The sequence below is a fragment of the Podarcis muralis genome, chromosome 2 (genome assembly GCF_964188315.1).
Source record: "Podarcis muralis chromosome 2, rPodMur119.hap1.1, whole genome shotgun sequence".
NCBI classification, from domain to species: domain Eukaryota; kingdom Metazoa; phylum Chordata; class Lepidosauria; order Squamata; family Lacertidae; genus Podarcis; species Podarcis muralis.
Window position 1 is genome coordinate 120,078,288 of NC_135656.1, and position 27,885 is coordinate 120,106,172.

General features: G+C 46.9%; 1 protein-coding gene across 1 annotated transcript; it reads right to left on the reverse strand.

The window, feature by feature from the left end:
• Positions 1-432: 432 nt before the first annotated feature.
• LOC114592416 (major histocompatibility complex class I-related protein 1-like) lies at positions 433-27,783 on the reverse strand. Its single transcript, XM_077923368.1, has 8 exons — positions 27,625-27,783; positions 23,089-23,364; positions 17,005-17,283; positions 10,830-11,117; positions 9,442-9,528; positions 3,260-3,286; positions 2,593-2,625; positions 433-2,024 (listed from the first exon to the last, which is right to left on the reverse strand). Exons 1-8 carry the CDS (start codon positions 27,701-27,703, stop codon positions 2,002-2,004), a joined length of 1,092 nt encoding a protein of 363 aa, XP_077779494.1. The 5' UTR covers positions 27,704-27,783; the 3' UTR covers positions 433-2,001.
• Positions 27,784-27,885: the final 102 nt, after the last annotated feature.

The window sequence follows — 27,885 nt, forward strand, 5'->3', positions numbered from 1 at the left end:
AATGAAGGAGCTGGTGGAGCTGCCCAAACTTTAACATACAACGCAGTCTACACCCTTCTAAGATTATACAATAAAATTATAATGATACAGGAATAATAATTCGAGATGCTTTGCAACCATCAGTTCAGTTCTCCATGTGTTGCCTAGATGTACTATTATCTGCATGTGTGCATGTGCAAATGATTGTACAGTGCTCCAATGTCACCTTAAGTTGTGTTTTCTGTGAAGTCCCATTGTACGTAGCATAACTCACCCACCAAGGCCAGCCCAATACATTTTGATACCTGAGGCAGGCCCCAAAATGGCCTCCCACTCCCCACCAGGGAAGAAGGGGTGAGGCAAGATTTCTATTCAGGGCAGAGTCTGTGTCTGTGAATATTCTCAGGAACTTCAAAATCTCTGGAACTCCTGTGATAAGAAGGCAAGAACCACTAAAGACAAAGGGGCTGGACCCTTATTTATTTAAGTCAAACATATATTACAAAAGTAAAAAAATAATAATTACATCCAGTGTCTTCAAAGCAAGGTGCAGCAAATCCACTGGGTTAGACGAGAAGAGTCCTGTGGCCTCTGGAGGTCTCCTTCCTGGCTTCCTCCTTGGCTGTCAGCAGGATCAGTCCCTCTCCTCAGCCTCTCTACCTCCTCTCAGTTCCCTGCTTCTCCATTTCCCCCTTCACCTGCTTCTTCCTCCCCGTCCAGCCTGTTTCTCAACTCACTGCCCCAGGGCATCATGGGAGCTCCAGGGTGAAGCCCCAGAGAACAGCAGCTGGTTGTCCTGGACCTGGAGCTCCATGAACCAGGCTGGAGAACTGGAGCCTTGAAGGTATCGGGACAGAAAGAGGGTCTGGAGGAAACTGCCTCAGCAGCTGCCATTGTCAAAGGGAGGGTCTGAATGCCCCCTGGAGCTCCTCATTCTCTGCTTTGCCTGAGGATGTTTGAAGAGAGGCCTCAACTCCAGCAGAGGTCACCTCTGGACCACTCTGGATCTAGTCAGACAGGACAGTGAGGTTCTGGGGATGTAGAAGGTGACCCAAGAGGGCTGGTTGTGGACATCCCTCCCATCTGCAGGGGAACCAGAGCACGGCTCTTGGTCAACACAGACAAAACCCCTCCATATCCAGATGTTGTAACTCGAGATGATGCCCTCCTTGGCTTCTACGGGATCAATGGCCAACGTCTCTCCTTCATCTTCTGAGGCAAACTTGCAAGGTTCCAGATCAGAATCGGATCCAATTCTGACAGCCTCTCTAGTCTTCAGCCACTCAGTTCCTTCTCTTTCAGCTGCAACTCCTAAGTATCCCTGCCAACCATCCCTCCCTGCCAGTTTCTTCACTTCCTCACACAGAAGGTGGGTGAAAAACACTCAGCCAGAGCAGTTAGACTGCCTTTATACATTCCATGACATTACATCCATTTAGCCAAAGGATGGGCGGCCCAAGAGGCAGGTTGGCAGTAACAATTTAGCCTATTTCACACATAATACACCCAAAGCAGTTCTCAAATGTTGCCTTTCCTTCCATTTGGATGGAAAGTGAGTGACATAAGATTGGGGAAAGGCTTGTGGAGGGAACCACAGCAACAAATAACCAAGAGATACCATCAAAATCACTGCAAGTGGTTGTCAATCTCCTCATCCCTTTTTTATATTATAATTTTAAAAATTATTTCTATTGAAGATTTCTTCGTTTAGAAAAATACATGCAATGTCTCTTGTTTCAAGTTGTGTTTTGTTGTGAGACATTAGTCTCCCTCATTAATTTTAAAAGCTTTTAGCTGCATATATCTGATTTCTGATTAATACAAGCACATTTCTGCAAAGCAAAATTGGCCATAATCCATCAGAAAAGCATGATTACCCTCAAATTCAAGTTACACCTGGAGTCAGAATGGATGGGTGAGAGCCAGGATTAAGGAACATCCTAAACAGCATTAAAGGACAAGAGGGGCTCTGAGCCTCTGCAATTCACAGCCAAACTTGGGCAGGCTCCTTCTGGTCTCATCTCACACACCGGGCTGGTATGAAACTGCAGAAATAAAGAACAGGAGTGTTTCAAAAGTCGGCATCATTGTGTGGGGACATCAGCATTACAGAGCTAGTGGGAACTCAAATAACATCTAGTCCAGCCTCCCAAGGAAAGCCACCATCCCTCATCATGTCAGATCAGACCTGAGATATGCCAGGAGCATCACCAAAATGGGCCTGCAGAGCAAATGCCTGCAGAGGGCAGCTCAAGCAAGTGAGCCAAGCTGCACACTTTGGGGGAATACCAGAAGGACACAAAGCAGTCCTACTGGAAGGAAAAATCCCTTCCAGAACCCCTTCCAAGATCTCTCATTCAGATCCAGCATAGAACCCACTTGTCAGGTAGAGGAGCTCAGATGAAGAGACAGAATCATAGAATCATAGAGTTGGAATAGACCACAAGGGCCATCGAGTCCAACCCCCTGCCAAGCTGCCAAGAATGAGTCACAAGAGCTATTTTCAGCTCAATGGACACTGCAGATTATATGAAGCTTTTCCCCATTTGAGGATGTTCCCCACGGAGTCTTCTGCAAGAGCCCCCCTGTGCCCCCACCTGCACCCCCACTTACCCCTGGTGGAGCTGTCGGGCCCCTGGTCACTTGCTGCAAAAGGGAGGAAACACAGGAGTCAGATCCCATCCCCGCAGCCCTTCTCCTCCCTCCTTCCAATCCCATCCCAAATCGGTCTCAATATGGGGAGGGGCCTAAGAAGAGTTCAGGGACAGGCAGCCCAGAGGCAAGGGGGCTCAAGGACGGCATTAGAGGGAGAAGCAGATGCTGGAGGGCAAAGAGAGATGGGCACAGCCTGGCATGGAGGCAGCGGGGGATTAGAGTGGGGGTGGGTGCGATCTGGGCAGGAAGGGGGCAGAAAGGCAGAAGGGGGGTGGAGAGCAATGGTGGGTTCCTAACACCCACAGACTTGAGCCACCCAACCAATTCTTTAGCTTCAGGTTCTAGTAGATTAAACCACCAGAGATCCCTCTCTCCCCGCACCCTCGGCTCTTCCTCCTGCTCCTTCTTGGAGCCCCTCCCTCAGCCGACAGTCTCTCTGCAGCCTTTTCTGGCCCTGAAGGATCCCTTGCTGTCCACAGACAGGCTGAGCAGACAGGCTGAAGCTTCCCATCAGGGTCTTGGGATTCAGGACTAGGCCACCACCAGGTTTAGTTTGGTCTCTTTGTAACCTGTTCCTGCTCCATATTGGGGGGAAATAGACAGAGAGAAGGGAGGAGTCACTCACTTGAGGCTGCTTCGTAGGCTGATTTCCCTGTGAAGACAAAAGCAGAAAGTCAGAGCTGGAAGGGACCTCCAGAGGCCACACAATCCTATTTCGACCATTTGGCTCTCAGATGCTGAAACCTTCCCAGCAGATGCTCCTCTTGTCTCTTCCAAACACCTCCAAGGAAGGTGAGCACAGAAGGTGAGCATTTCAAGGAACTCATGTTACAAAGAAGTAGAAAAATTTGAGGAAATTAAATTTTAAAAATCAGCATGAAAGCCAGGCATTGGACAAATTCCAAGAGGCTGGAAGGAAACATTATCCAGTCCCTTCACTTATTCCTTTTCAGATTATTATTGTTGGTGTAAAGCAGAGTCCCGTACCCAGCGGAAGGATGAGGAGTACGTGCTGCATACTCTGTATTGCTTTATTTATAGTTCAAAGCTGGTATATTACAGAAAGACATCTTGCCTCTGCCGGAGCAGAAAATGCATCCTCTCTCCTCGACAGCTCGGAGAGAATCACAAAGTAAAACTGCAAAGAACAGTGAAAAACAGGAAACCAGTGTACGTCACATCCAGTCTCCCTTTCCCGTGAGAAACTCCAACAGTACAGACTGTGGAATGTAAACACCTGTCTCATGACAAGCCCTTTCGCTGCACAGTGAAGGAAAGCAGAAACCAACATCCTCCCCCTTTCTGTGAACATCACTGGGCAGCGTGTTCGTACAAAATCAGTACAAACCCAACTTCTGCACATAGGTACAGTGTTGATCCCTTGATACAATCTTGGACAATACATCAGCAGGAATTTCATTACCTGGCATATATGACACCGTTACGAGTCCCTTCTGAATACATTCCCTAGCATGCTGCAACTTTAATTGCAAGTGTTTCGTGCTTTGCTTACAACCTTCAGACTTCAGCAAAGCCAAACATGCTTTGTTGTCCTGGTAAACCTGGATTGGACATTTGACAGGAATTTTCATATCTTTGCACAATTGTACCAACCATTCACAATCCTTAAGTGAACAAGACAGTGCATTCAGTTCGGCTTCACAAGTACTTAAGCTAACTGTTGTTTGCTTCTTGCATGACCAATCAAACAGACCCTGATTGTACATGTAGCAAACTCCAGACGTACTTTTCCTGTCTGTAGTGTCACTTCCAAAACTTGCATCTGCAAATATCTCAAGACCACCAGACTTCTGATTGTTAAATCTTAGTCTGTAATGCATAGTGCCTTTCAAATACCGCGCTATGCGTTTCAGAGCTTTCCAATCCTTGACACTAGGATTGTTGACTTGTCTGCTTAGCAAATTACAGCTAACAGCAATGTCTGGTCTTGAACATCTGGCAATGAAGTTTAGCTTGCCTAGCACACTTCTGTACAGTGTAGTGTCAGAAAATGCTTCTTCAGTGTTATCTACCTGATAACCTGTTGTCATCGGTGTGTCTACAGGGTTAGCATCCATCAGGTTTAGTTTGCTTAACACATCAGCAATTTTCCGTGACTGGTGTACTAGAATGTTACCATCTTGATCTCTCTCTATTTCCAGAGATAGGTAGTTGTTTACCTCACCAAGATCTTTCATGTCAAAGTGCTCTTTCAGTTGAGCTAGGGCGTTATTGTACATTGCGACATCTTTCCAAAAGAATAATAAATCATCAACATAAAATAAACAGTACAGTTTCTTTTGCCCCTCCTCTTTGACAAATACACATGGATCAGCTTTCCCTTGCTGAAAACCTTGAGAAAACAATACTTCAGTGAGTTTTGTGTGCCAACACCGTGCACTTTGAGACCATAAAGGGACTTCTTCAGAGCACAAACAAATCCCTGTTTTACCTGTACGCCATCAGGTGGAAGCATATAAAGTGATTCATCTAGAGATCCGTACAGAAAAGCTGTATTAATATCATGGTGACTAATGTGTAGATTTTCCTCTGCAGCTAGCTTGAGCATAAGCCTAATGCTTTCATACCTCACTGTGGGTGAGTAGGTCTCGTGATAGTCTTCACCTGGTACCTGTGCAAAACCTCTGGCTACCAATCTGGCTTTGTGTCTGACTATCTTGCCATTTTGATCTGTCTTCGCTTTGAAGACCCATTTGCTTCCAAGCAGTTTCATTCCTGGAACTACCGGAACTAGCTCCCATGTTTTGTTCCTTTCTAAGGAATCAAGCTCAGCCTTCATGGCATTTAACCATGGCTCAGCTTCCTTTGAATCCAAACCCTGGATTTCTTGGAAACTTGAAGGTTCAAATACCTTCTTGGAGCTTTTAACAGCTGTTACTGCTATCGTAGCAAACTCATCAGCAAATCTCTTTGGAGGTCTGCCTTTTGTGGCTCTCTGTGACCTACGAATTAGCCTTAAGTCTTCAACACTCTCCTCTTCCTTCTTAGGAGAAAAACGACCTATTGTGAACAATGGTTCCTCCAATTCTTGATCAGAGCTTTCAGAGGGTCGCATAGAGGCTTTCGCACTCTTGAAATCCTCTGAATCACCTGATTCAGTTTCAGATTCAGACTCAGAACCTTCATCAGTGGGTGTGGGTTGTTGTGGTTGCTTTTGACTATCCTCAGTCTCATCACCGTCATCAGGATAACATTGGAAAATTCCCACATTCTCCCCCCACTTTGCATTGTACTCAACACTTCTCGTGAGCTTAATTGTCTTAGAGTCAGTCATCATTATTCTGTAAGACCCTTTCTGATAACCTAGAAAGATACCATGCAATCCACGCTTGTCTAACTTGGAATTTTGTGGTGAGTGAACCCACATGTCAGAACCAAAAATTTTCATGTGTTTGATGTATGACTTCTTGCCAAACATCTTCTCATAGGGGGTACAACCAATCGCTGAAGATAACCTGCGATTGTAACTGTAAACAAAACACGAGAGAGATTCGGCCCAATAACTCTCTGGAAGATTGGCATCATGCAGCAAGGTTTTTAACCCTTGAAGCAATGTCTGATTTGCCCGTTCCGCAAGTCCATTCTGCCATGGCGAGCGAGGACTAGACAAATCGTGTTGAATTCCTTTCTCAGTCAGAAAAGCTTCAAACTGCTGAGAAGTGAATTCTCCCCCGCGATCACTGAAAAGAGTCTTTATCTTCTTACCATGCACATTTTCCAACCAAGCACAGAATTCCTTGAACCTAGGAAAAGCCTCTGATTTCTGCTTGAGATTGTACACAAAAATATATCTGGAAAATGCATCAACGAGAACCATGAAGTACCTATTTCCACCCAAAGAGGGCGCTAGTGGTCCAACCAAATCAGCATGAACAACCTGGTATGGTTCCGTAGCTTGCCTACTAGACACCTTACCTTTCGCAGCCATTTTCACCTTGTTTGCTGCGCATGCTTTGCACTTCATGTGGTACCTGCAGGGTTTAATAGTCATACCTTCAACCAAGGCAGGCATTTTAGATACTGCCTCAAAATGCAAATGACCAAATTTTCTATGAAAATTCTGCATGCAAACTTTTGTTAGAACCTGCAATGCAACAAGTGTCATCCTGCACAACATCATCATAATATAAAACAAACAAACGATCAACATATTCAGCATGCAATACATAATCATTTTTCTTTGTGATGATGCACTTCTTGTTCTTGAAGGAAACGTCAATGTTCCGCTCATTCAGCTGTCCAACGCTGAGCAGATTATGTTTGGCGTCTGGCACGTAAAGCACATTCTGTATCGATAAGTCCAAACTGTGAAGAACAACAGTTCCGTTGCCTTTACTGGGAATAGTGTGGTCATCCGCCTGGTGAATCGCTCCTTCCTGCGGTGTAAAAGACACAAACAGTCTCTTATCGTTGCACATGTGGTGGGTCGCCGCTGAATCAACAACGAAGAAAGATCTAGACGTCTTCTGGACCTCTGCAACCTTTGGAGTGAAGCATGAGACCATAGCTTTGTGCTGCGTTGTCCTAGACACCGGACCTTTGCCTTTGCCTCGGCCTTTTCCACGCGATGAGCTTTCGCTGCGCTGCTCTGTCTTGGCCCTGGGATATCTGCATTCCCTCTTCATATGGCCTAGACGTCCACACGAGTAGCATTTCACTGCCTTCAAAGCTTTGGGGCCATCTGGTGGTTCCACTGCACTATGGGACGACGTCTGTGAAGTCTCCCCCTTGCCCATGCAGCTAGTACCCCGGCGATCTGCTTCATTTAAAATCACGGCAGTAACATAGTCCACTGTCAGCTGAGCAGTTGGCTGCACAGCAATCTGGGTTGCCACAGACTCCCAACCTGAACCCAAAGATTGTAGTATCATGAAAGAATACACAGCCTCTGGAAAGTTGAGTCCTCTCTGTTGCAGCTCATGTCTCAGATTTTGCATCGCCATCAGATGTAAACGCACATCTCCACCTTCAGCAAGAGCCATATTATGCAGCTTGTTAAAGTAAAACATAGTAGATCCAGCTTCTGTCCTTAAGTGAGCCTCTCTCAAAGCGTCCCAAATTTCTCTGGCTGAGGTCTTATCACGCAATAGACAGAGCTCTTCTGGGGATACTATCAATGTAAGAGTTCCCCTTGCCTTGGAATCCTTAGCTTCCCATGCATCTGTAACTGGAGCTGGGGGGGGTTTCTGTAATCACCTCAAACAAACCCTCTTTCCGCAGAATTGCCTCTGCATACAGAACCCAGTCCGCATAATTTTTCTTGTTGAGCTTAGGAATCCCACAAGCATCCTGAAGGGCCATCATGACTCTGGCATTAGCCTTCAGCGTCATCTATGCTGCTTTAAATCTTGCTGCGTCACTGCTGCAGCCGCTTTATTCCAAAAGCGCACTTAAAAGTTACTTTCGATTTCCCCAGCATAGTAACTTGTGCCTGGGAGCCTTTTGCCTATTCCCGGCAAAACGGCTTTAAAAGTTCAAAGTCCAGCCACAAAGCCATTAACTGGAAGCTGGCAGGCTGCCCGGAGCAGTAGCACATACGTCATCAATCACCTTTACGCGCAGAGCAGATTCCGATCCGATCTGTCCCTCTGCATTCCGATCCTTTGCCGGCACTCCGATTCGACTTCTGGAGCCCATAACCACGTGTTGGTGTAAAGCAGAGTCCCGTGCCCAGCGGAAGGATGAGGAGTACGTGCTGCATACTCTGTATTGCTTTATTTATAGTTCAAAGCTGGTATATTACAGAAAGACATCTTGCCTCTGCCGGAGCAGAAAATGCATCCTCTCTCCTCGACAGCTCGGAGAGAATCACAAAGTAAAACTGCAAAGAACAGTGAAAAACAGGAAACCAGTGTACGTCACATCCAGTCTCCCTTTCCCGTGAGAAACTCCAACAGTACAGACTGTGGAATGTAAACACCTGTCTCGTGACAAGCCCTTTCGCTGCCCAGTGAAGGAAAGCAGAAACCAACAATTATTTCACTCCCAGCAGACCCATAATCCTCAAATTTGCCCAGAGAGGGGGGGAGGAAGAGCTAATGAACAGTGCAATTCTAGGCAAGTCTGCTCAGAAGAAAGTCCTATTCAGTTCAATACAGCGTCCTCCCAAATCAATATTTATTTATTCATTTAATGAAAATGGCAGAACAGTTTGCAACATAAAAATACGAAATGAGAGCACAAAATACACAATAAAGCAAAAACAAACCAGTAACTCTGCTCCCACAAACACATTTAAAAGGCCAAAGCCCTGGTTAGAAAGAAATGTTTTTGCCTGGCACCTAAAGATTTGTAAGGAAGGCTCCCTGGTAAGTGTGCACAGGACTGAAGAAGAAGAAGAAGAAGAAGAAGAGGAGTTTGGATTTGATGTCCTGCCTTCCTCCCTCACAACAAACACTCTGTGAGGTGAGTGGGGCTGAGAGACTTCAAATAAGTGTGACTAGCCCAAGGTCACCCAGCAGCTGCATGTGGAGGAGCAGAGACGCGAACCCGGTTCCCCAGATTACGAGACTACCCCTCTTAACCACTATACCACACTGGGGCTCAGTGACTGAAGGCTTAGGATGGATTAAAATATCAGGTGGGAAGTGAACTTCCTGAGCACAGAGTGAGTGCAAAGCAATGGCCAACAGGACTTTGGGTTCATGTTCAAAGGGTGTTTTATGGGGAGGGGTCTCGTAGGGATGCCAGCGACAGTTTCCAGGAAGCTCCACCAGCACATTCCCAGTCGGAGGCCAAGACAGAAGGACACAGGAGAGGCAGCAAACGCATCCAGGATTTACTTACTGCGGATGAAAAAGATGATGATTCCAGAGACCAGCAGGATGGCTGCCATGACACCCAGAATGGCTCCCACAATGAGCCCCAGGTTGACTGAAAGGAGACAAGAGACATTTTTATTCAGACTGGCGGCAGCAGCTCCTCAAGGCCTCAAGCAGGAGATTTGAGTGGAGGTGCTGAGCTATGAGCCCGGGAGGATTTTACGTGTGCAAAGCAGGGACTCTTTCTGCCTCCTGACAGGCCAAGGTCCTCTCTGTAGTGGCCCCAACACAAGGGAGCTTTCCCTCCCACCAGAGTCCAGCATTAGAGGTCTTAAAAACTCCCAATATATTTAAGGAAGACAGTTGACAGGCACACCTGTTTCATCACAGACTCCAGACTTAAAAGCAGGTCTCCTCCTGCTCAGGCGCTTCAGCCTTCTCTGTCCTGACCCTGAGAGGAAGGGATTCCCTCCCCTCTGAGACCCCCCAGAGCCCAGCATTACAGGCCTTCAGGGAAGACACAAACCCTTAGGAAGAAGCATCTTGTGTAGGGTTGTCATATGTCCGGTTTTTCCTGGACATGTCCTTTTTTTCAAACTTAAAATGTCTGTCCAAACAAATTTTTTAAATGAGGCAAAATGTCCAGGTTTTTTTGTTTGTGTAGATTCTCTGACGTCCGTAGCACTACTGAGTGAGCCCTGGTCCCCTCTGCCCTCCCTGTGTGAGTCTTTGGCTCAGGGGCCACTTCCATAATTCTTGCTTGCCTGCCTGTCAGAAGGAGAGTCTGGGGTGTGGGTGGGGATGTGCGTTCATGGGCTCCTGCTGGGGAAAAGGGAGTCTTGCTCTTAGACATTCTGCTTTGGTTCCTGCAGGCAAAGCTTTCCTGGCGGTGTGTGAGAGACGAGCGTTGTTATTAAAAAACCCTTCTTGCTCTTTCCAGCGGTGTGCAGATGTTGGGGCTGAGTAGGTATGAATATTAGTTTTTGTAGCTGGTCACAGTTGTGAGGAAGAGCGAGAATCTTTTTCACTGTGAAGTACAGTCAGTCTGGGACTCCCTCTTTTAAGTTTGTTGCCCCTTTTTCAGCCGCAGTGACTGTATGTTTGATTTTGGAGAAATAACACATCTGCCCACATTCTGTGACATCACAACTGCTTGGGCTAAAAGGCAAAAAGTGATAGCCAGTTTTTACCTACAACATCCAATTTGAGTTCAAGGCGTATGAGACACTTGCCGGAAAAGGCTGCATCTCTGCTGAAATCTACAGATTCCGATTCAGCTGCTTCCCTCCAGAGACGTAGACAGGATCCAACTGGGGTTCCCCATCTGAGCTGTGCTGCAGCTGAAGGGAGGAGTTGGGTGGAAATCCCCCTCCCAGAGCCCACCCCTTCCCCTCCTGTCTGTCTGTCTCTCACCAGGCTCCTTCTCCCAGGCCACGTCCAGAGGCTTCTCCAGGCTGTCATGCTCCACGCGGCACCGGAAGCGCTCCCTCTCCTCAGGGTCGATCTTGACACTGAGCAAGACATAGTAGGTCCCGTCCGAGTTGGGGGCAACCAATCCTCGGAGGGTGCCCTCCTGCCAGACCTCCCCGTCCTTCACCCAGTTGGCATCAATCTCCTTGGGGTAGAAGCCGTGGACTTGGCAAACGAGGGTCTCCAGGCCGTCATAGTCTGCCTTCCTGGTCACCTTCACCACCGGAGCCTCTGCAAAAAGGGCCGCATTGGGGTTAACAGAGAGACATCCACAACGGGAGCCTGAAGGAATCCTGTATTTTTTAAGAGCAGAGGAGCAGGGACCCAAGGGGCAACCTAGTCAGAAACTCACATCTCCAGAAATTAAAAAGAACTGAGTATAAATGGGATTCCTCAACCTGCCTTGGCATCTTCCCCAATCAGTGTCTATGTTGGAACTGTTTTTAGATGTTTTATCCTCTGTTTGCCAAAGCAGACTCCTTTGGGATGGAGGACTGGCTACAAATTAAATTGTCATATTGAAAAGCTCTAACACTACTCAAACATGACAACTTGTGGTTCCAAGATTGTCCCAGGGAGCTGCCTCTAGGCTGAGGGGCAAATTTCACCAGGTCCCCAATGGTGGGATTCATTCAGATCCTTCGAAGCTGCAAGTCATGAACTGAGGGCAGCTCAGACTGATCCTGTTCCTCTCTTGAGGGGGAAGAAATGCTGGACTCGCTGCTCTCTGGGACTTTTCAGCTCCATAGTTAGTGAACAAAGCCAAGAGCCCTGGGAAAGACAGAGCTCCTTTCTTTTTCTTCTTTTTTAACTTTTATTTTGCTTTAAACATGTATATATAAATATAGACAACCAAAATTACAAAGGAAAATTCCTTAATAGTAATAAAAAAAACTAAAAAAACTACAACAAATATCGAAGTACATGACACAGAACATAAGCAACTATAGGAAAGATAAAAGAAAAGAAAAAAGAAAAACAGAAAAAAAAGAAAAAGAAAAAGGAAGGGTGAGCCAAAGCAGGAAGGCTCATCTATTGTACACTTCCGTCAAGCTCACAAGAGATCATTATTGTTATCAATTATCTCTATCTGCATTCCAAAGGAATCCCTCATCTTGGTATCAGGGAGCATTTCTCTATGCAGTATCATTCTAAACATAGCCAGATCTTTGTTGCTGAGCCCTTGTCCCCTAAATAATTATTTAAACATTCCCATTCTTTTTTCACCAATTTTTTAGGTTTATCTCTTATTGCATCTGTCAGCTTTGCGAGCTCCAAGTCCTCGCACAATTTAACTACCCATTCCTCTGTAGTGGGTGTATTTTTATCTTTCCAGTGTTTTGCCACTATAACCCTTGCTGCTGACGTTGCATACACAAATAGCCTAGTTTTGTTTTTGGGAATATTATCTGAAACCATTCCTGATAAAAATTCTTCCGGTTTCTTGCTAAATGTAGTTTTTATCAATCTCCTTATCTCTTCATAAATCATGTTCCAAAATCTTTGTATCTCTAGACAGGACCACCACATATGGTAGTATGTTCCTATCTGTTCCTTACATCGCCAGCACTTGTTATTGTTTGATTTATTTATTTTTGCAAGTTTTACAGGTACCACCTATAGTACATTTTCATAAGATTTTCCCTTATAAGGAAACAAGCCGTGAATTATATATTTTTAGTCCATAATTCATTCCAAATATTGGGTTTGATCGTATGTCCCAGGTCCCTCTCCCACTTTACTCTAATTTCTTTGATATCTTCCTCCTTTCTTTGCCAATTCAAAAGTAGTTTGTACATTTTAGAAAGTGTCTTTTGATTATTATATAAAATATCCTTCTCCAGATAGGATTTTTTTGGTCAAATCCTTTGGTTCTTTTGTCCTTTTCAAGGGCGGCTTTTAATTGATAATACTGCAGCCAGGTTATTCCCTTCTGTTTCAGTTCGCTTAGGTCCTTTATTTTCGGATCACTGCTTGTTTCCTCTACTAAATCCTTATATGTTAGCCAATCACTGTTCATATTTATCCTGTGAACCGACACAGATTCCATTTGTGACAGCCATCATGGTGTTTTGGTTAATACTGATTTTTTACTCCTCTCCCATACTTCATATAATGCCCTTCTCACAATATGATTTAAAAATCCTTTGTGGGATTTAGCCTATGTAGCCATGCTATCCGTACACAATATCCCATCCCTCCAGATCTAGGACTTCCGTGTTTTTAATTAATATCCAGTCCTTAATCCATGTCCAACATGCTGCCTCAAAGTACAGTTTAAGGTCAGGGACCGCGAAGCCTCCTTTTTCCTTCAACTCTGTTAGTAGCTTAAATTTTATGCGTGGTTTTTTCCCTTGCCAAATAAACTTGGCAAGGTCTTTCTGCCATTCCTTAAAACATTTTACGCCTCTAATTATAGGTATTGTTTGGAACATAAAAATCATCTTTGGCAATACCATCATTTTAACTGTGGATATTCTCCCCCACAGGGACAAATTCAATTTTCCCCAAGTCTCTAGTTCTTTTTTTATTTCCTTCCACTTCTTCTCATAATTGTCCTTATATAAGTTTATATTCTTATTGGTGATCCAAACCCCCAAATAATTTACCTTATTGGCTACCTTTAAACCTGTTGTATTTTCCAGTTCCTCTTACGTAAATTTTTCGTTAATAATTTGGATTTTCCTTTATTCAGTTTGAACCCAGAGACTTTCCCAAATTCTTCCAATTGTGCAAGCGTGTTTTGGATACTTTCCACTGGGTTTTCAGTGGTTACGATTACATAATCGGCAAAGGCTTTAATTTTGTAGTATCGAGTTCCTAGGTTAATTCCTCTTATATTTTTATCCTTTCTTATTGCTATTAAAAGTGGTTCCAAGGTGGCAATAAAAAGAAGTGGGGAGAGAGGGCACCCCTGTCTTGTCTTGTCCCCCTTTCGATGCTGAACTCTTCGGTGATCTCGTTATTTATTAGCAATTTTGCTTTTTGGTTATCATATATCGCCCTAATACCATTAATTATTTTCTCCCCTATGTCCAGACCTTTGAAAGTTTCCAATAGGAAATTCCATGATACTCTATCAAAAGCTTTTTCTGCATCAACCAATAACATGGCCATCTTTTTACTTGGTTTCATTTCCACATACTCCAACAGGTCAATTATTATTCTTGTATTGTCTTTTATATGTCTATCTGGTAAGAAGCCCGCCTGGTCTCTGCTGATTATTTTGTTTAGAGTCTTTTTTAATCTATTAGCCATCACCCCAGCACTCCACTCCCTGTTTCGGGATTAGAGTGATCAGTGGAGTGGAGTTGACAGATATGAAAAATTATAGACCAATATTACTAAGAATAATTAATAATTGTGGTATATCTTTCCCACCCAGTATGTTATTAATTATTCTTAGTAATATAGGGAGGATTACTTCTTCCAGGTTCTTATAGTACATTAATCTGATTCCGTCAAGACCTGGCGATTTGCCGCTCTTCATTTTTTTTATTACTTGTGCTATTTCATCTATTTCTATATTGGAGTTTAGGGCCTCAACTTCTTCTTTTTCAATTCTTGGTAATTTATTTTGTTGTAAATACTGTTCCATTTTATTAACCTCTAATTGTTCTTGTTTATACAAATCTTTATAAAAGTTTAAGAATTTCATTTTTATTTTTACTGGGTCTGTTATTTCCTTCCCTTGGCCCAAAATTTTATTTATAACTTTTTTTGTTTGTTTTTCCTTTATCATCCATTGCTAACAACTTACTGGACTTATTGGTGGACTCAAAATACCTTTGTTTTGCCCATTTAATTTTATTTTCTACTTCCTTATTTAATATACTAGAGATATGGGATTGCAATATCTTTATTTTTTTGTAATATTTCATGACTTTTTGGATTTTTGATCAACTCTTTTTCATTAATTCTTATCTGTTTAGTTAGCTCTTGGATATTATTGTCTTTTATCTTCTTCAGCCTAGCCATTTGTTGTATTCCAAGACCCCTCATGTATGCTTTACTTGCGTCCCAAACTACATTTATATCTGTATTTTGTTTCCCATTTATCTCAAAAAATTCCGCTAACTTGATTTTTGCTTGTGTCACCCATTGGTCGTCTCTCCATATCTCATCGTTCATCCTCCACCTTCCCTTTATTTGCTTTTTAATTTCCATATGTATTGTTACTGGATTATGGTCTGATATAGTCTTTCCCAGAATTTCTGCTTTTTCTAAGAAGAGGGTCAGCAATCCAAATAGCATCTAACCTCCCCCCTGATTTTTTAGCTTCCGAGAAGTGTGTAATATCTTTCCCATTAGGGTGTTTAATTCTCCATGAGTCATAGAGCTCCTTTCTAGTTCTCCCGCCTGCCCTGAAAGGGTCCCTTGAGGTTGAAAAGGGGCCATCTCCCTTCTCCACGGCAGCCTCCCCTGGAGTGGAAAGGGCAGACCAGGAGGCCCAGTAAGCCAGAAACGTGCGCACATTTAACTTGTGCACATACAGCTTTATGCACTTGCCAAAAATATTATAAAAACCAAAAGGAGGAGGCGGGGGTCTGGGGAAGAAGGAGTTTGGCAACCCAATCACCCTTGAATCCAACGTGTTTTGACTATACACAATTTTGGCTTTATGCACGATTCACAGAATGTAACCCTTGTTCAAAAACTGGCTCCCTGGGTAGCTGTTGTCTGAAGGGGCTGTTCCAGGATCCCACCCGCTTTGTAGTGCCTGGACTGGAAACTCAGGTCTAGGAGGGGATGTGACTCTGCTGGGGGGAGCAGGAAGGAAGGAAGGTCAAGCCCTTTCCCCACAGAAACCCAAAACAAGACCTCCCACCCCATCCAACCCCTCACCTGTCCTCAAGAGAACATCCATCCTAAAGAGGATGATTCCCAGCCTCTTTTGCACGTTGTCACCCTTGAAAACGCTTCAATGTGGCTTTTGAGGTGAAATCCTCAACCTCAAGAAATATGCTCAGTGTCTCTGGGGTGAATTATCACCAGGCCCCATAGATGAATTTGCTCAGATCTCTCTAAGCACAGCTAATACGTATGTGTCATTCCTCAAAAAGGGAGGGTGCTAGAATTATTTCATTTTCAATTAATGTTAATATCAGCAAAGCTAATAGAGACAGGAAGAAAGCCAGTCAAAACACTGGATCATTTGATTGGCACCTGTGCCAGATTCCTGAAGGCAGAAGAGTGGACTGTACCATTTCAAGGCACGGGGTTGGGGAAGATGATACTTCTGAATGTTCCCCATGGGAAAAAGTAAAATTCCTCACAAATAAAAAATATAATAAGGTAGAAGTGTGGAACTCCCATACTCTCTCACCATGTGCAGGTTTTCTGCTAACCTACAGTCTTAGTGAGGGGGCTGCATCCTCTAAGACACGGGTGTCAAACACAAGGTCCGCGGGCCGAATCCGGCCCGCCAGACGTCGTCATGTGGCCCGTGTAGCCGCTGCCGGCCGCCATCCTTCACCTTTTATTCTCTCTTTTTTTTTTTTGACACAAGAAAGCCGCCTCTTCAGCGCATGCGCGGCAGCCTACAAGCCAACGGCGCCGGCCGTTCTACACAGGAAACCTCCACTTTACATGTCCTTTACATAGTCCTACAGATACAACCGGCCCTTTGAGGGTGACCATACTGCTGATGCGGCCCCCGATGAATTTGAGTTTGACACCCCTGCTCTAAGACATATTTTATGGGCTCCCCACACATTTTCTGTTTTTTAAAAAAGGTTAATTTATCTAGTTTTAAAGACTTTAAAGGCAAGAGGCTTTCTGTATCTCCCCTCAAATCTGTCCATTTCAATTTTCTTTTTTTTTTTTTAATTTAACTTAATATGCATTTTGCTTTCCTGGCCCCTTCCCTGCTGTTTCTTTGTGTCCCCTCTCCCATTTGTCTTTTGCCATCCCTTATTCTAGCCAAAGGGGCATGGGGGGTGTTTTAAGCATCTCCCCCCCCCCGCCCCCATACTCTGAAGTGACCCCTTTTCTTCTCACAGAGTCTCAAACTTCTTTCTGCCTCCCCCACCAAGAAAAGTGTTTGCTGTTTGGTCCAGAAAGGAAGACTGTTAAGGAGAGGAGGGGAATTTGTAGGGAAACTGCGAGCCCCCCTTACCTGTCCTTTGCAGAGTCTCCTTCCCGTACTCCAGGTATCTCTGCAGCCACTCAATGCACTCCTTCTCCAGGTAGTGCTTATTATATTGGATCCCGGCCAATTCAGCATCCAACTTCCTCTTGCTCACTTCGGCCTCCGTTTGGGCTGCCGTCCAGGTGAGGGTCTCCTTGTCGAAGGCGATGAAGTCCCTCCCATCGTAGCTAAACTGCCAATACCCTCCTCCTTTGCGCCCGTCTGAACTCAGCTCACAGCCAATCATCCTCTGAAGGGTGTGGATCCCTGGAAGGACCAGAAGAGGCCCAGGAGGTCAGGGGGGGTCAGAGCAGCCCCTCCCCCATCAGCAAAGGAGCCCAGGAAAAAGGATTTATTTGCCTCAGACTCAGGGAAGAGGCAGCAGTCAGGGGGGAGAAAAATCAAGCAGCATTGTATCTTTCTGAAGGCTCATCCGCATAACACGTTCACTGAGGGAAACGCTACAATCCTGAGCCTCTAAAGCCCCCCTTTAATTGCCCCCCCTCTCATCGCCTCACACTCCCCCCCCCCAATTCCTAATGGATTCTCCCAACTCCCTGGAGGTGGGGGAGGGGTGGGGTTTCCCTTCCTGCCCAACAGGAGCATCCCTTGCAGGTCGGAGGTCACAGTCTGTCCGTCTTTCCCCCCAGCTCTGCTCCTCTGGATCTTGCCCCTTTTGGAGAGACGCCTCAGCTGCCCCCCATCCCCCCCCGAAAGAGGAAAGGGGCAACATGGAAGGGGGACGCCCACACATTGGGGGCCTTTCAAGAGAGAAGGTCTCCTCTTCCCCTCCATCTCTCTCCCCCCAGCTTCTCAATATCAAGGACCTTTTCCATAAAAGGAGGAAAGTCATGAAAGGGCCTTTGGAAAAAGAAGTTTCCTCATAGCCGCAAGTGGGGTTTGCCCCACTTCAAAATGGCCCCCCTTCTCAGCAGAAGCCAGGCTGCCCTTGTCAAAAATGGTCGGTCCCTGCATCCTCCTGCCCACCCCAGGGGGCTACCACCAAATCTTCAAAACAACAGCAACATTAAAACAATCATTTTGAAGTCCCACAATGCTTAAATTGACAGATCATTTTGATTCTCCCATTACCTATTACAGTGGACCCTCCTGATACAAACTTAATTCATTCCAGGGGTCCGTCCACAACCCAGAAAGTCCGCAAACAGAGGCACCGCTTCTGCACACGCATGCGGTGCGATAAGAGCGTTTCTGCGCATGTGCGAGCGGCAAAAACACAGAAGTATACTTCCAGGTTTGCCACATTCGTATCCCGAAAATACACAACCGGAGGTACAATTGTGCATACATTTCTTTTTGCATATTTACTTGAAGCTAAGTCACACTGAGTGGGGTTGGACTTACTTCCAAGTAAACATGCAGAGGACTGAGCAGTTACAATTGTGAAATAAAATAAAATAAAATCTGTTTGTGATCCTGGCTGCCCACACACCAGGACTAGCCCATTTCTGAACTCTCTTGTTGAGAGACTCCTTCCTGGCGGTCAGTTCCATGGGGTAAGGCAGGTTTTAAGAGCAACTGCCAGGTGTGGGGGCCCGTTCTCTATCAGCCCCCCAGCAGGTGGAGTGAGCAGTCCAGACAACCTGATGGATTCTGAAAGGCTCCAAGGAGAAAGGGGGGCTGACAGCCAGCATCCCTGTGGGGACCCCCATCTCCCTATGGAATATGGAAGAGGGACACCATCCTTCCTTCCTGTCGTCTCCAGCACTGCAGACCCCGGCCGCCCCCCACCCCCAGTTCACCAGGGCAGTGGGGAGGACGAGGAGGCAGAGGGAAGAAGTTTCATAGAAGGGAAAGAACTCCTGGCTGTGCCTATTCTGGGGTCATAACTGCAGCAGACTTGGGGGGGCATATTGGCACCTCAATAATGCAACTACAACCAACTTGCTGCTTGGGACCAGTAGTAAGGCACATGAGCACAGAGTTATCCAAGTTTCAGGTACCCCCCCCCTTTAATTTCAATATCAGCAGCACCAGGGCTGGATTCCCAACTGGATTCCCAGCTCTTTGCTCTCTTCCAGGATCCCTCCCTATTACTACTTTGCCACAAAGCCAATGCCAGGGAGATAGCAAAGTGTCAACTGGCCTCCTTGTTTTGTGCCACAAATAGCAGGCATTGGGGGGGGGGTGAAGGGAAGACATCTGTGCCTGCCACTGCAGAGTCTTTTTTCATATAATTTTCCATTATTGTGTCCCCCCTGCCCCCCAATACAAGTACTTTTGTACGGTGGTGCCTTGGTTCTCAAACACCGAAAACCCAGGGAGGCTTCCGCACACACCTCCGCTGCGCTTTTCTGCTTCTGTGGTGGCACGTTGAAGAGGGCATGATCCTTATATCTGCTACTATTCATGCTGTACCTCTAGTGTCCCATTTTACAGATCCACAACATGTTAATGCTCGTGACTTTTAAATGTGCTCTTCAATTCCAGTATCTGAAGCATGGATCTGACGTTTTCACTTGGCAGGTGGCATCACCCGGCACCCGCTGAGACCCCAGACCCCTGGCAGGGCCCACAGGTGCTGAGGATCCCAGCCTGCGCTTTTACTGCTTGTGTGGTGGCACCTCAGTGAAACCACTTCTGACTGTTTGTAGCAGAGTTTTCCCCGGAGGCAGAGGACAAGAACAGGAGTCATACTCAAACTCACAGTCAAGAGCTTCTTTATTGCTTGACTGGTCGCACAAGCATTTCTGTTACTACTAAAAGGTAAAGGGACCCCTGACCATTAGGTCCAGTCATGACCGACTCTGGGGTTGAGGCGCTCATCTCGCTTTACTGGCTGAGGGAGCCGGCATACAGCTTCTGGGTCATGTGGCCAGCATGACTAAGCTGCTTCTGGTGAACCAGAGCAGTGCATGGAAACACAGTTTACCTTCCCGCCGGAGCGGTACCTATTTGCACTTTTACGCGCTTTCAAACTGCTAGGTGGGCAGGAGCAGGGACCGAGCAACGGGAGCTCACCCCGTTGTGGGGATTCGAACTGCCGACCTTCTGATTGGCAAGTCCTAGGCTCTGTGGTTTAACCCACAGCGCCACCCGCATCCCTTCTGTTACTATTATATACAAGCTATTGACAATCCTTCTTTAGCTCTCCAGCATGGTATTCTCATTCCAGTAATTAACAATCCTGACACAGCAAAACTCACACTATCAGCAGCACACATTGTCTTACTTCCAACCTTGTTGTCAGCATGAGTGCTGACAGAGTGTGTGTGTGTGTGTGTGTGTGTGTGTGTGTGTGTGTGTTTTTTCCTCGTGCGGAAATTCCAGCCTGCAACTTCCTCCCTTTATTTGCACCTCCAGCTGACACCAATCAAACCTAGAGTGCCACTCTTACACGCTAAAGAAAATTCTGGAACCCTCTTTAAAGCTTCCAGGAACTTTTATTTGTTTCTTAAATAATGTTTTCCTAACAGCTCTGCATAGCCTGAAGGAGCTCAGCAATGGAGGAGAGGCTGTCCCAGAAGACACCAGGTTGCTCTCACTTGTAATTTAGGCTTCCTCTTTCACCTCAGGAGCCTTTGGCTTACAGATGAATTGAGTTGGGGGATATACAGCCTTGGATTACAGCAGCTTCTCTTTTCTGGGCTGGATTCAGCATAACACAGTTAGTCTAGCGGGAGCCAGAAGGAACAAGTCTCACTCACCCATCTCCTTCCCGTCTGTTCCCCACAAATCAGCTGGGGGGTTGTCAGGAGAAACCCCAGAAAGGTCTGCAGGGGGAGGGGAAGGGAGATTGCTCCCTCTGGCAAGTAGAAGGATTGTAACAGTGCTACTTTGGACTCCTCCCTCTAGAACTACTCAACATATTGAAGAAGAAGCATCTCCTACAAGACCATGTCCCAAGGTGATATAGTTCTTTTTATGCACTCAAACAATGGTTTGTGATTGACGTATGCAAACAACAAACCAAACCACAAACCCCACCAGCTGGTCTGGATATGGAGCTTTTGCTTGGGGGGAAGTTGCTTTGTCTCATTGCTGCTTCAGCATAAATTGTTTTCTCCCTCATTTTATAAATGAAGCTCACTCCCCTCCCGTTTCCTCAAGATGTCAAGTGGGATCAATCATGATACACCTATACCTTCAACACTGTTTTTAAATAGAATCAGATAACATTTCCAGGGCTGTCCGTGGCACCTTTAAAGCGGCCATCTCATTTGTTTGGGATTTTCTGAGCTAAGCAATTGCAAGAAATGATCTGCATCAGGAAATGAGAGGCGCCCCTTGGTGACATTTATGTGGCATTTTCCATGGATAGGTGCAGGGGCTCAGGAGGGGCACAATCCCCATTTTTAAAAGGGGGAGAAGCAGAATTCAGAGGAGCCCAAGATGAAGCCTGCAAGGCCAGGCCAGGCCTGATCCCACTGCAAGAAAAGCAGACCGGCCCATTGCAGCACTGGCTTGGTCTCAGCTGAGCCCCTGGGTTTCTTCCTTGCAAGCCTGACAAGGGCTCTGGACACACTCAGGCTGACCCCTTGGGCAAGGCTCCTTCCACCTCCAGTATTCTGTGTCACAGGTGGGGAATCTCTTTGGCTTCAGGGCCCAGATCCTGACCAGGATTGTCCCCCTGGGCCAAAAGGGGAAGGAGGGTGAAGCTGACATCACAGCACAGCCCACCGGTCAACCTCACCCACCTTTCTACCCCTCCACTTCAGTTATTGTTTGAAGTGCTGGGACACCTGTGGTGCTGTTAGGGGCAGGGCTAAAGTCCTGAAGCAGGGAGCCTGCTTAGGAAGTGAGGAAGTGGAGAAGCCTGGAAGGTAAAGGTGCAAAATCATATAGAGATCTCCCTCCAGACCCAGCAGAGGCTCCCACTTCTGAAGTTCTGCTCCAAAATTACAATTGGAGGGGGGAGTCACTCAACTTTGGGGCTAAACACAAATGCCTCCTCCCCCCCTCCCAGCATGCTGGCTCCTTTCACACAACTAACGTCTCAAGAGGACTAACATCTTCTGACTCATTTCAGAAGGAAGTTTAAAAAACAAAAATGGGTGCCAAGAGGCTTTGGCCAGAGGTCTACCAACTTTTACTGAGTTTAAGACTTTAAGTGATGCCTGTCGTAAGAGTTCCAAGACTGGATGGGGCAGGGGAGGAGTGTGGCAGAAATCGCCATAACTGGACAAAGGGGGTGAAAGGCCTTTCTAAAGGGTCCCTAAGTGTAGACTATTAGAGAATAAAGTTAAGTACAGATGTATAATAAATGCTGGAGATGTGGGATCTTATGCAGGTTTACTCAGAAGCAAGTCCCATGGAGTTCACTGGGGCTCCTTCCCTCTCAGGTAACTGGCCATACGTTTTCCAACTAAAATCAGATAGAGTGAAACTCCTGAAATAACACAAAGCAAATTGCTTAGAAAACAGATTATTTCTGATATTAATGGGCCCTGATCCAGTTCTGGCCTAATGCTCCTTTTGCATACAGGACAGTAAAACATGGCAGCCCCAGTGCTTATGGTTTTAACCATGTAGTTGCCACTCTGACCCCTCCAAACCCAGTCCATTTGTGTTCCTTAAAAAGGCTTCTCTTTCAACACTGTGCCAGGGAGTGGGAGGGGCTTGGTGATGGTCAGAAGGGTCAGCCAATCGGCACCTCTGTCTGGGCAGCTGGCTTCTCCTTAAGCAGGACCAGAACTCAAGGCTTGCTTGTCTCAGCCTCAGGATCCCCAGCCTTCTCTCCCCCCCCCCCCCCCGAGGAAAATGAACTAGACAGATTCCCGCCTCACAAGGCCTGAGCCAAGCCTAGCATGGAAGGAAGGGCAGGCAGTGGAGACATTTCCTTGGTAGGATGTGCAGGTCCAGAGAGTGTCATACTGGGGGGGGGGTGTCTTTGCCCTCCAAGTCTCATTCTATGTCCCCCCCACCCCATACCTTCCCAGCCCCCATTAAGACCTTCATTAAGGGAAGGGGAGATGCCTTTGCCCTGGTGGAGACCCCCACCCTCCATTTCCTTTCCTCCCAGCAGCCCCCTCCCTGCAATTCTGGACCTTGGAGGAAACGTTATGGGGGGGGGGGGAGTGTGACTCTGTTCCTCTCCTGTCTTCCACTCACCTCCGCTCTGGTTGTAGCGATTCTGCAGAGTCTGCAGATTCACCCTGAATGCCAGCTCAGAGCCCTGGAAGTTCTGAGTGTTCCTGTGCCAGTACTGAGGATCCTCCTTTTCCACCTTCCTTATCCAGGGGACACGAGGCAGATACTCCTTGGTGTCACTGTCATACTGAACAAATTGCTGGTCATCCACGTACCCCACAGCAATGAACTGGGGCAGCCCCTGGCCAGGCTCAGACACGGCTGTGTAGAAATAGCGCAGCGAGTGAGAAGTGGAGCCTGGAAAGGAAAAGAGAGGGGCAGAGAGTTAGGGGTCCTGCAGATGAAGGCAGCAGCCTAATCCTGCTGTATTGCAGGCAGCAGCCCTAAATTAGGAGATCCAAAGTTCAGCAGGGTTTGGGGGAGTTTGTAGACCTGCCCTTAAACACAGAGGAGGCAGAGCAGAGGGAGCCTAAGAATCAGAGAGTTGAAAAGGGGAGAGGATATTAATACAAGTAACAACAACATTAGCCCATGGAGCAGAGGGCGAGAAAAAGCTCTGCCAGGCAGCACTAAATCTCTGCATGTCTCTGTGAGGGAGAGAGAGGCCAGCCCCTCCCCTTTGCCAAGGGGGCAGGAATTGCCCCCCACTTGCAAGCACCAAGCTGATGAGAGCTCCCACAACAGGGTCTAAAGGCTCAGGATGCAGGCACCGAACGGAAGCTAAGCAGGATCAGGTCTGGGAAGTGGATGGAGGGGAGAGCAGACGAAGCAAAATCCATATATTGGGAGAACAGGAAGTTGCCTCCTCCTGGGTCAGACCACTGGTCCAGGTAGCTCAGAGTTGTCTGCCCTGACTGGGAGTGGCTCCCCAGGGACTCAGGAAGGGGTCTCTTTCCCAGTCCCCCCCCCCCCGAGATGTCAAGTTCTGCCCCTCTGCCCTATGTCCCTCCCTCTCATGTGCTGCCTTGAATTATATGGAGGAAGAGAAGTGGAGTATTAAATATGAAAAAATATTATCTCACAGACTTACTGTAATGTACACAAAGAAGAGCTTGCAGGATCTGACCAATGGCCCATCTAGATCAGCATCCCATTCATCTTGGAGGCCACTGTGAGAAAGGGGTGCTGGACCAGGCTGGCCCCTGGCCTGAGGCAGGCTGTTCTTCTTTTCCGGGAGTGGCTAATATATGCAGAAACATGCATAGTTCAGCCACTCCCTTGGAGCCGCCCCACCACCTGACCTTCTGGAGGCATGCACTTAACAGGTCTGACCTGGGTCTTGCTTCCTGGGCTCTGGGATTCTTTGGCAAGATCTTATGGGAACTCAGGAGAGCCCCACAATATCTTGTGAGAACCTTGCACAAAAAGAGCTGTCTGCCTTCTGCATATATAATTGGTGTGATTCCAACAGGCCAGCTGTCAACAGCAGAAGCTGAAATCATTCAGGTTAAATGCATTCAAATTGGGAGTTTCCACCAGTTTTCCAGGGACAGATGTCAAGTTAATTGGCCTGTAATTTCCAAGATCCTTCCTGGATCCCCTTTTGATAATTGGTGTCAACAGCAGAAGCTGAAATCATTCAGGTTAAATGCATTCAAATTGGGAGTTTCCACCAGTTTTCCAGGGACAGATGTCAAGTTAATTGGCCTGTAATTTCCAAGATCCTTCCTGGATCCCCTTTTGATAATTGGTGCTTAAATGGTTCAGTGTAGCAATCTTTCAATCTTGTGCTTTGAGCTGCCACCCACAGAGCGGGTTCCCCACTTGAGAAAGAAGGCCCCCCAGTGATAGCAGGGGCAGGAGGGCAAATGCAACTTTGGGGTCAGGTCTCAACATGTGGCCCCACATCTCCTTTCCCCACACTTGCCCCTTCACGAGATCGAACACAGGAAGGGGGCAGAGCGTGGCAAAGGAAGAACCTTATCCCCAAAAGGGCTCACTTTCCCACAGGCTGTACCAGCTCTGGCCACCAGGGGGCTTAATGAGTCTCCACAGGAACAACTAACAAAGACTTGGGGAGAGGATGGAGGCAGAGGCTTCAGCATCATATCCAGAGCTGGCCTGCCTGAGGCAACCACACTGCTTCTACTGGTTCTCCCCCCCCCCCCCCCGGAAGGAGAAGCAGAGTCGTTCAGCAAGATGAGGCATTTCTGTGGGGGAAGGTAGGGAGGACAGTGCCGGGGGGGGGGGGGGAGAGCGAAAATTCCTATTTTGCCTCAGGTAGCAAAATGGGATGTATTATTATTGTTTTTATTTATTATTATTAATAGAATTTATATGCTGCCCTATACCCGGAGATCTCAGGGTGGTTCACATAACAAAATCAAAATATAACCACAAAATATATAATCCAAATAAAAACAACAACCTAATAACACCCCCCCCAACAAAACCACATTTTAATAGGATGTTAGTCAAATCAACCAAAGGCCTGGTTAAAAATGAGCATTTTGCCTGGCAACTAAAGGTGTACAATGTAGACGCCAGGCGAACTTCCCTGGGGAGAGCATCTCAGAGACAGGGAGCCACTGCAGAGAAGGCCCTGTTCTTGCGTTGCCACCCTCCAGGCTCTCAAGGAGGGCCTCAGAAGATTATCTCAGGGTCCAGGTAGGTTCATATGGAAAGAGGTGGTCCTTGAGAACCAATCATACCCCTGGGGAAATTGTGTGGAATGCACTTTGGATAACTTCATCCTCAAGGAGGAAGAAGTCCACTCAGGTTTGGCCAGTGACTCATCTCAAAAAAACTAGGAAACTAAAATAAAATTCATAGATGGGATCCTGAAGGTCCCACCCCCTGCGATGCTGGCATCTCAACTGCAGCATCCAAGGCAGAAGGCCATACAACCTGTGCTAAAATACCTCCAAGGAAGGAGAATCTACCACCTTCTGAGGGAGTTCCACGGTGGAAAACAGAGTGCAAGGAATCGTAAACCTACAAGATGAGTTTGCTTGAATTACGTCCGCCTGGATGCTGTGTCGCCTCTGCTACTTCCCTCCAGCTCGGTTTCCTTTCAGGCAAGATCAAATGGGATCCACTTCCCAGACCCCACTCCTAGGACAAGGACTTTCCCCACTTCAAACCACAAGAGCTCAGAGCAAGGCTGCCTCTGGTTGTGGCATCTGGATGAACACAGGCAGTTCTGCTCAGTGTCGGGAGACAAAGAGCCACAAAATGAGTCCCCAAAATGAGGAGGAATCTGAAGGAACCAGTGGTCTCCACCACCCTGTGCCCTCCCAAAGCCCCCCATATGGAGAGAGTTTAACAGAAATAACAGGTCTTACTCTTCTTTCTCCCCACCCATGAAGAATATGATTGGCCCCCAAGAGTGTCAAACATTTTTCTTTGGGCAACCCTATCCAGATACATAAATGTTGACGTGTTTTGACCTCTCAATGCTAATTTTAGTTATTTTTTTAATACTTTAAACTGTTTCTGTTATTTTACTATTTCCTGTAAATCAATAAGAGTTTTTACCACAATCGAGCAGGATATACATTTTTTTAGTTAAACAGAGAACATGAGTGGCAACCACAAAACACCAAAGGCAGCAATCAGGAATGTGGAATTAAGAATTTAATAGTGATAAATCCTTGAATAGTATGCAGAGCCAGTGGATTGGGGGGCTGAGGGAGCAGGAATATTCTGAGCAATTCATGTCTAGGAGCCCCAGAAGCCAGGCAGAGGCTCCAACTTTTTTGAATTATTTTTTTTTTTGGGGGGGGAGGCAGAATATAAAAGGAGAGGTATTCAAGGGGAACCGGGCTGTAAGGTGGGAGCCCCCTTTTTGTTTCTCAGGAGTTGTTTGTGCCCTTCCTCCCAAATAACTTGACATGTACAAAACGTGGTGAAAGGGGCTGTACAGAAACGGCAGAGAGGAGCCCCCTGCATAATTTAGGAAACCTACATTTTTGACAGGCAGCAGGAAAGGGGTTTTCTTGGTGGGGGAGACTGGAGGAGTTACAACTCTAAAGCAGAAGAACCTGATAATTCATGTGCCTGTGAAAGGGAACTCCTGAACAAAACAACACTGGGAATTGCGGGTGGGGACCCCTTATTCAGACGTTTCCCCCCGCAATGAAGTCATCTCTACACGCGTCCAGCTCCCACCCCCAGGCTGGTCCCCATGGTTTTTAGCTGAGTTTTTAAGAGCGGCTGAGGGTTGGATTAGAAGAGGGAAGGTAAAAAATAGAAGAGAGAAGACTCTGTATCTGTATCTCTCTCATACACAAACTCACAAACACTCTCACACACACCAGAGTCAACACGGAGCTGCGGGGGGCGGGACAGGCGAGTCACTCCCCCCCCCCCCCATTAATCCTGCCAACACCTTCAAGCTTTGTTTAATTCTTTGATTGAGCTTACGAGTCAAGGAGTGAAGCGGCCCCTGCCCCGGGCGGCATACAAAACAAGCCCCAAGTCTGGGAAACAGATGTCTGGGAAGGGATCCGGCTCCAATTCGGACAAGAAACTCCCCGATTTCAGTGCCCACGAAATGCAATTCCCAGAGAGTCACGTGTCCTGCCCCCCCCCCCCGCCCCAGAGCAGAGTCCTTACCTGCGCAGTCCAGGAGCAGCAGCAGGTGGGCAGCCGCCCCCAGGATCAGGGGGGGCCAGCGGAGAAGGAGGACCCCCATCTCCCCCCCAAAACGAAGCTCCGTTTCCTCCTCCTTCCGCCCCTCTGAGACCCGCTCTCTGCCCAGCCTGCAGAACCAGGGATTGGGCGAGGGGAAAATATTCCGCCAATCGGAAATCTGCGCGCAGAGGGCGGCATCGGTCGCCGGGCAGAATTCGAGGCACAAGTGGCGAGCGAGGCTGA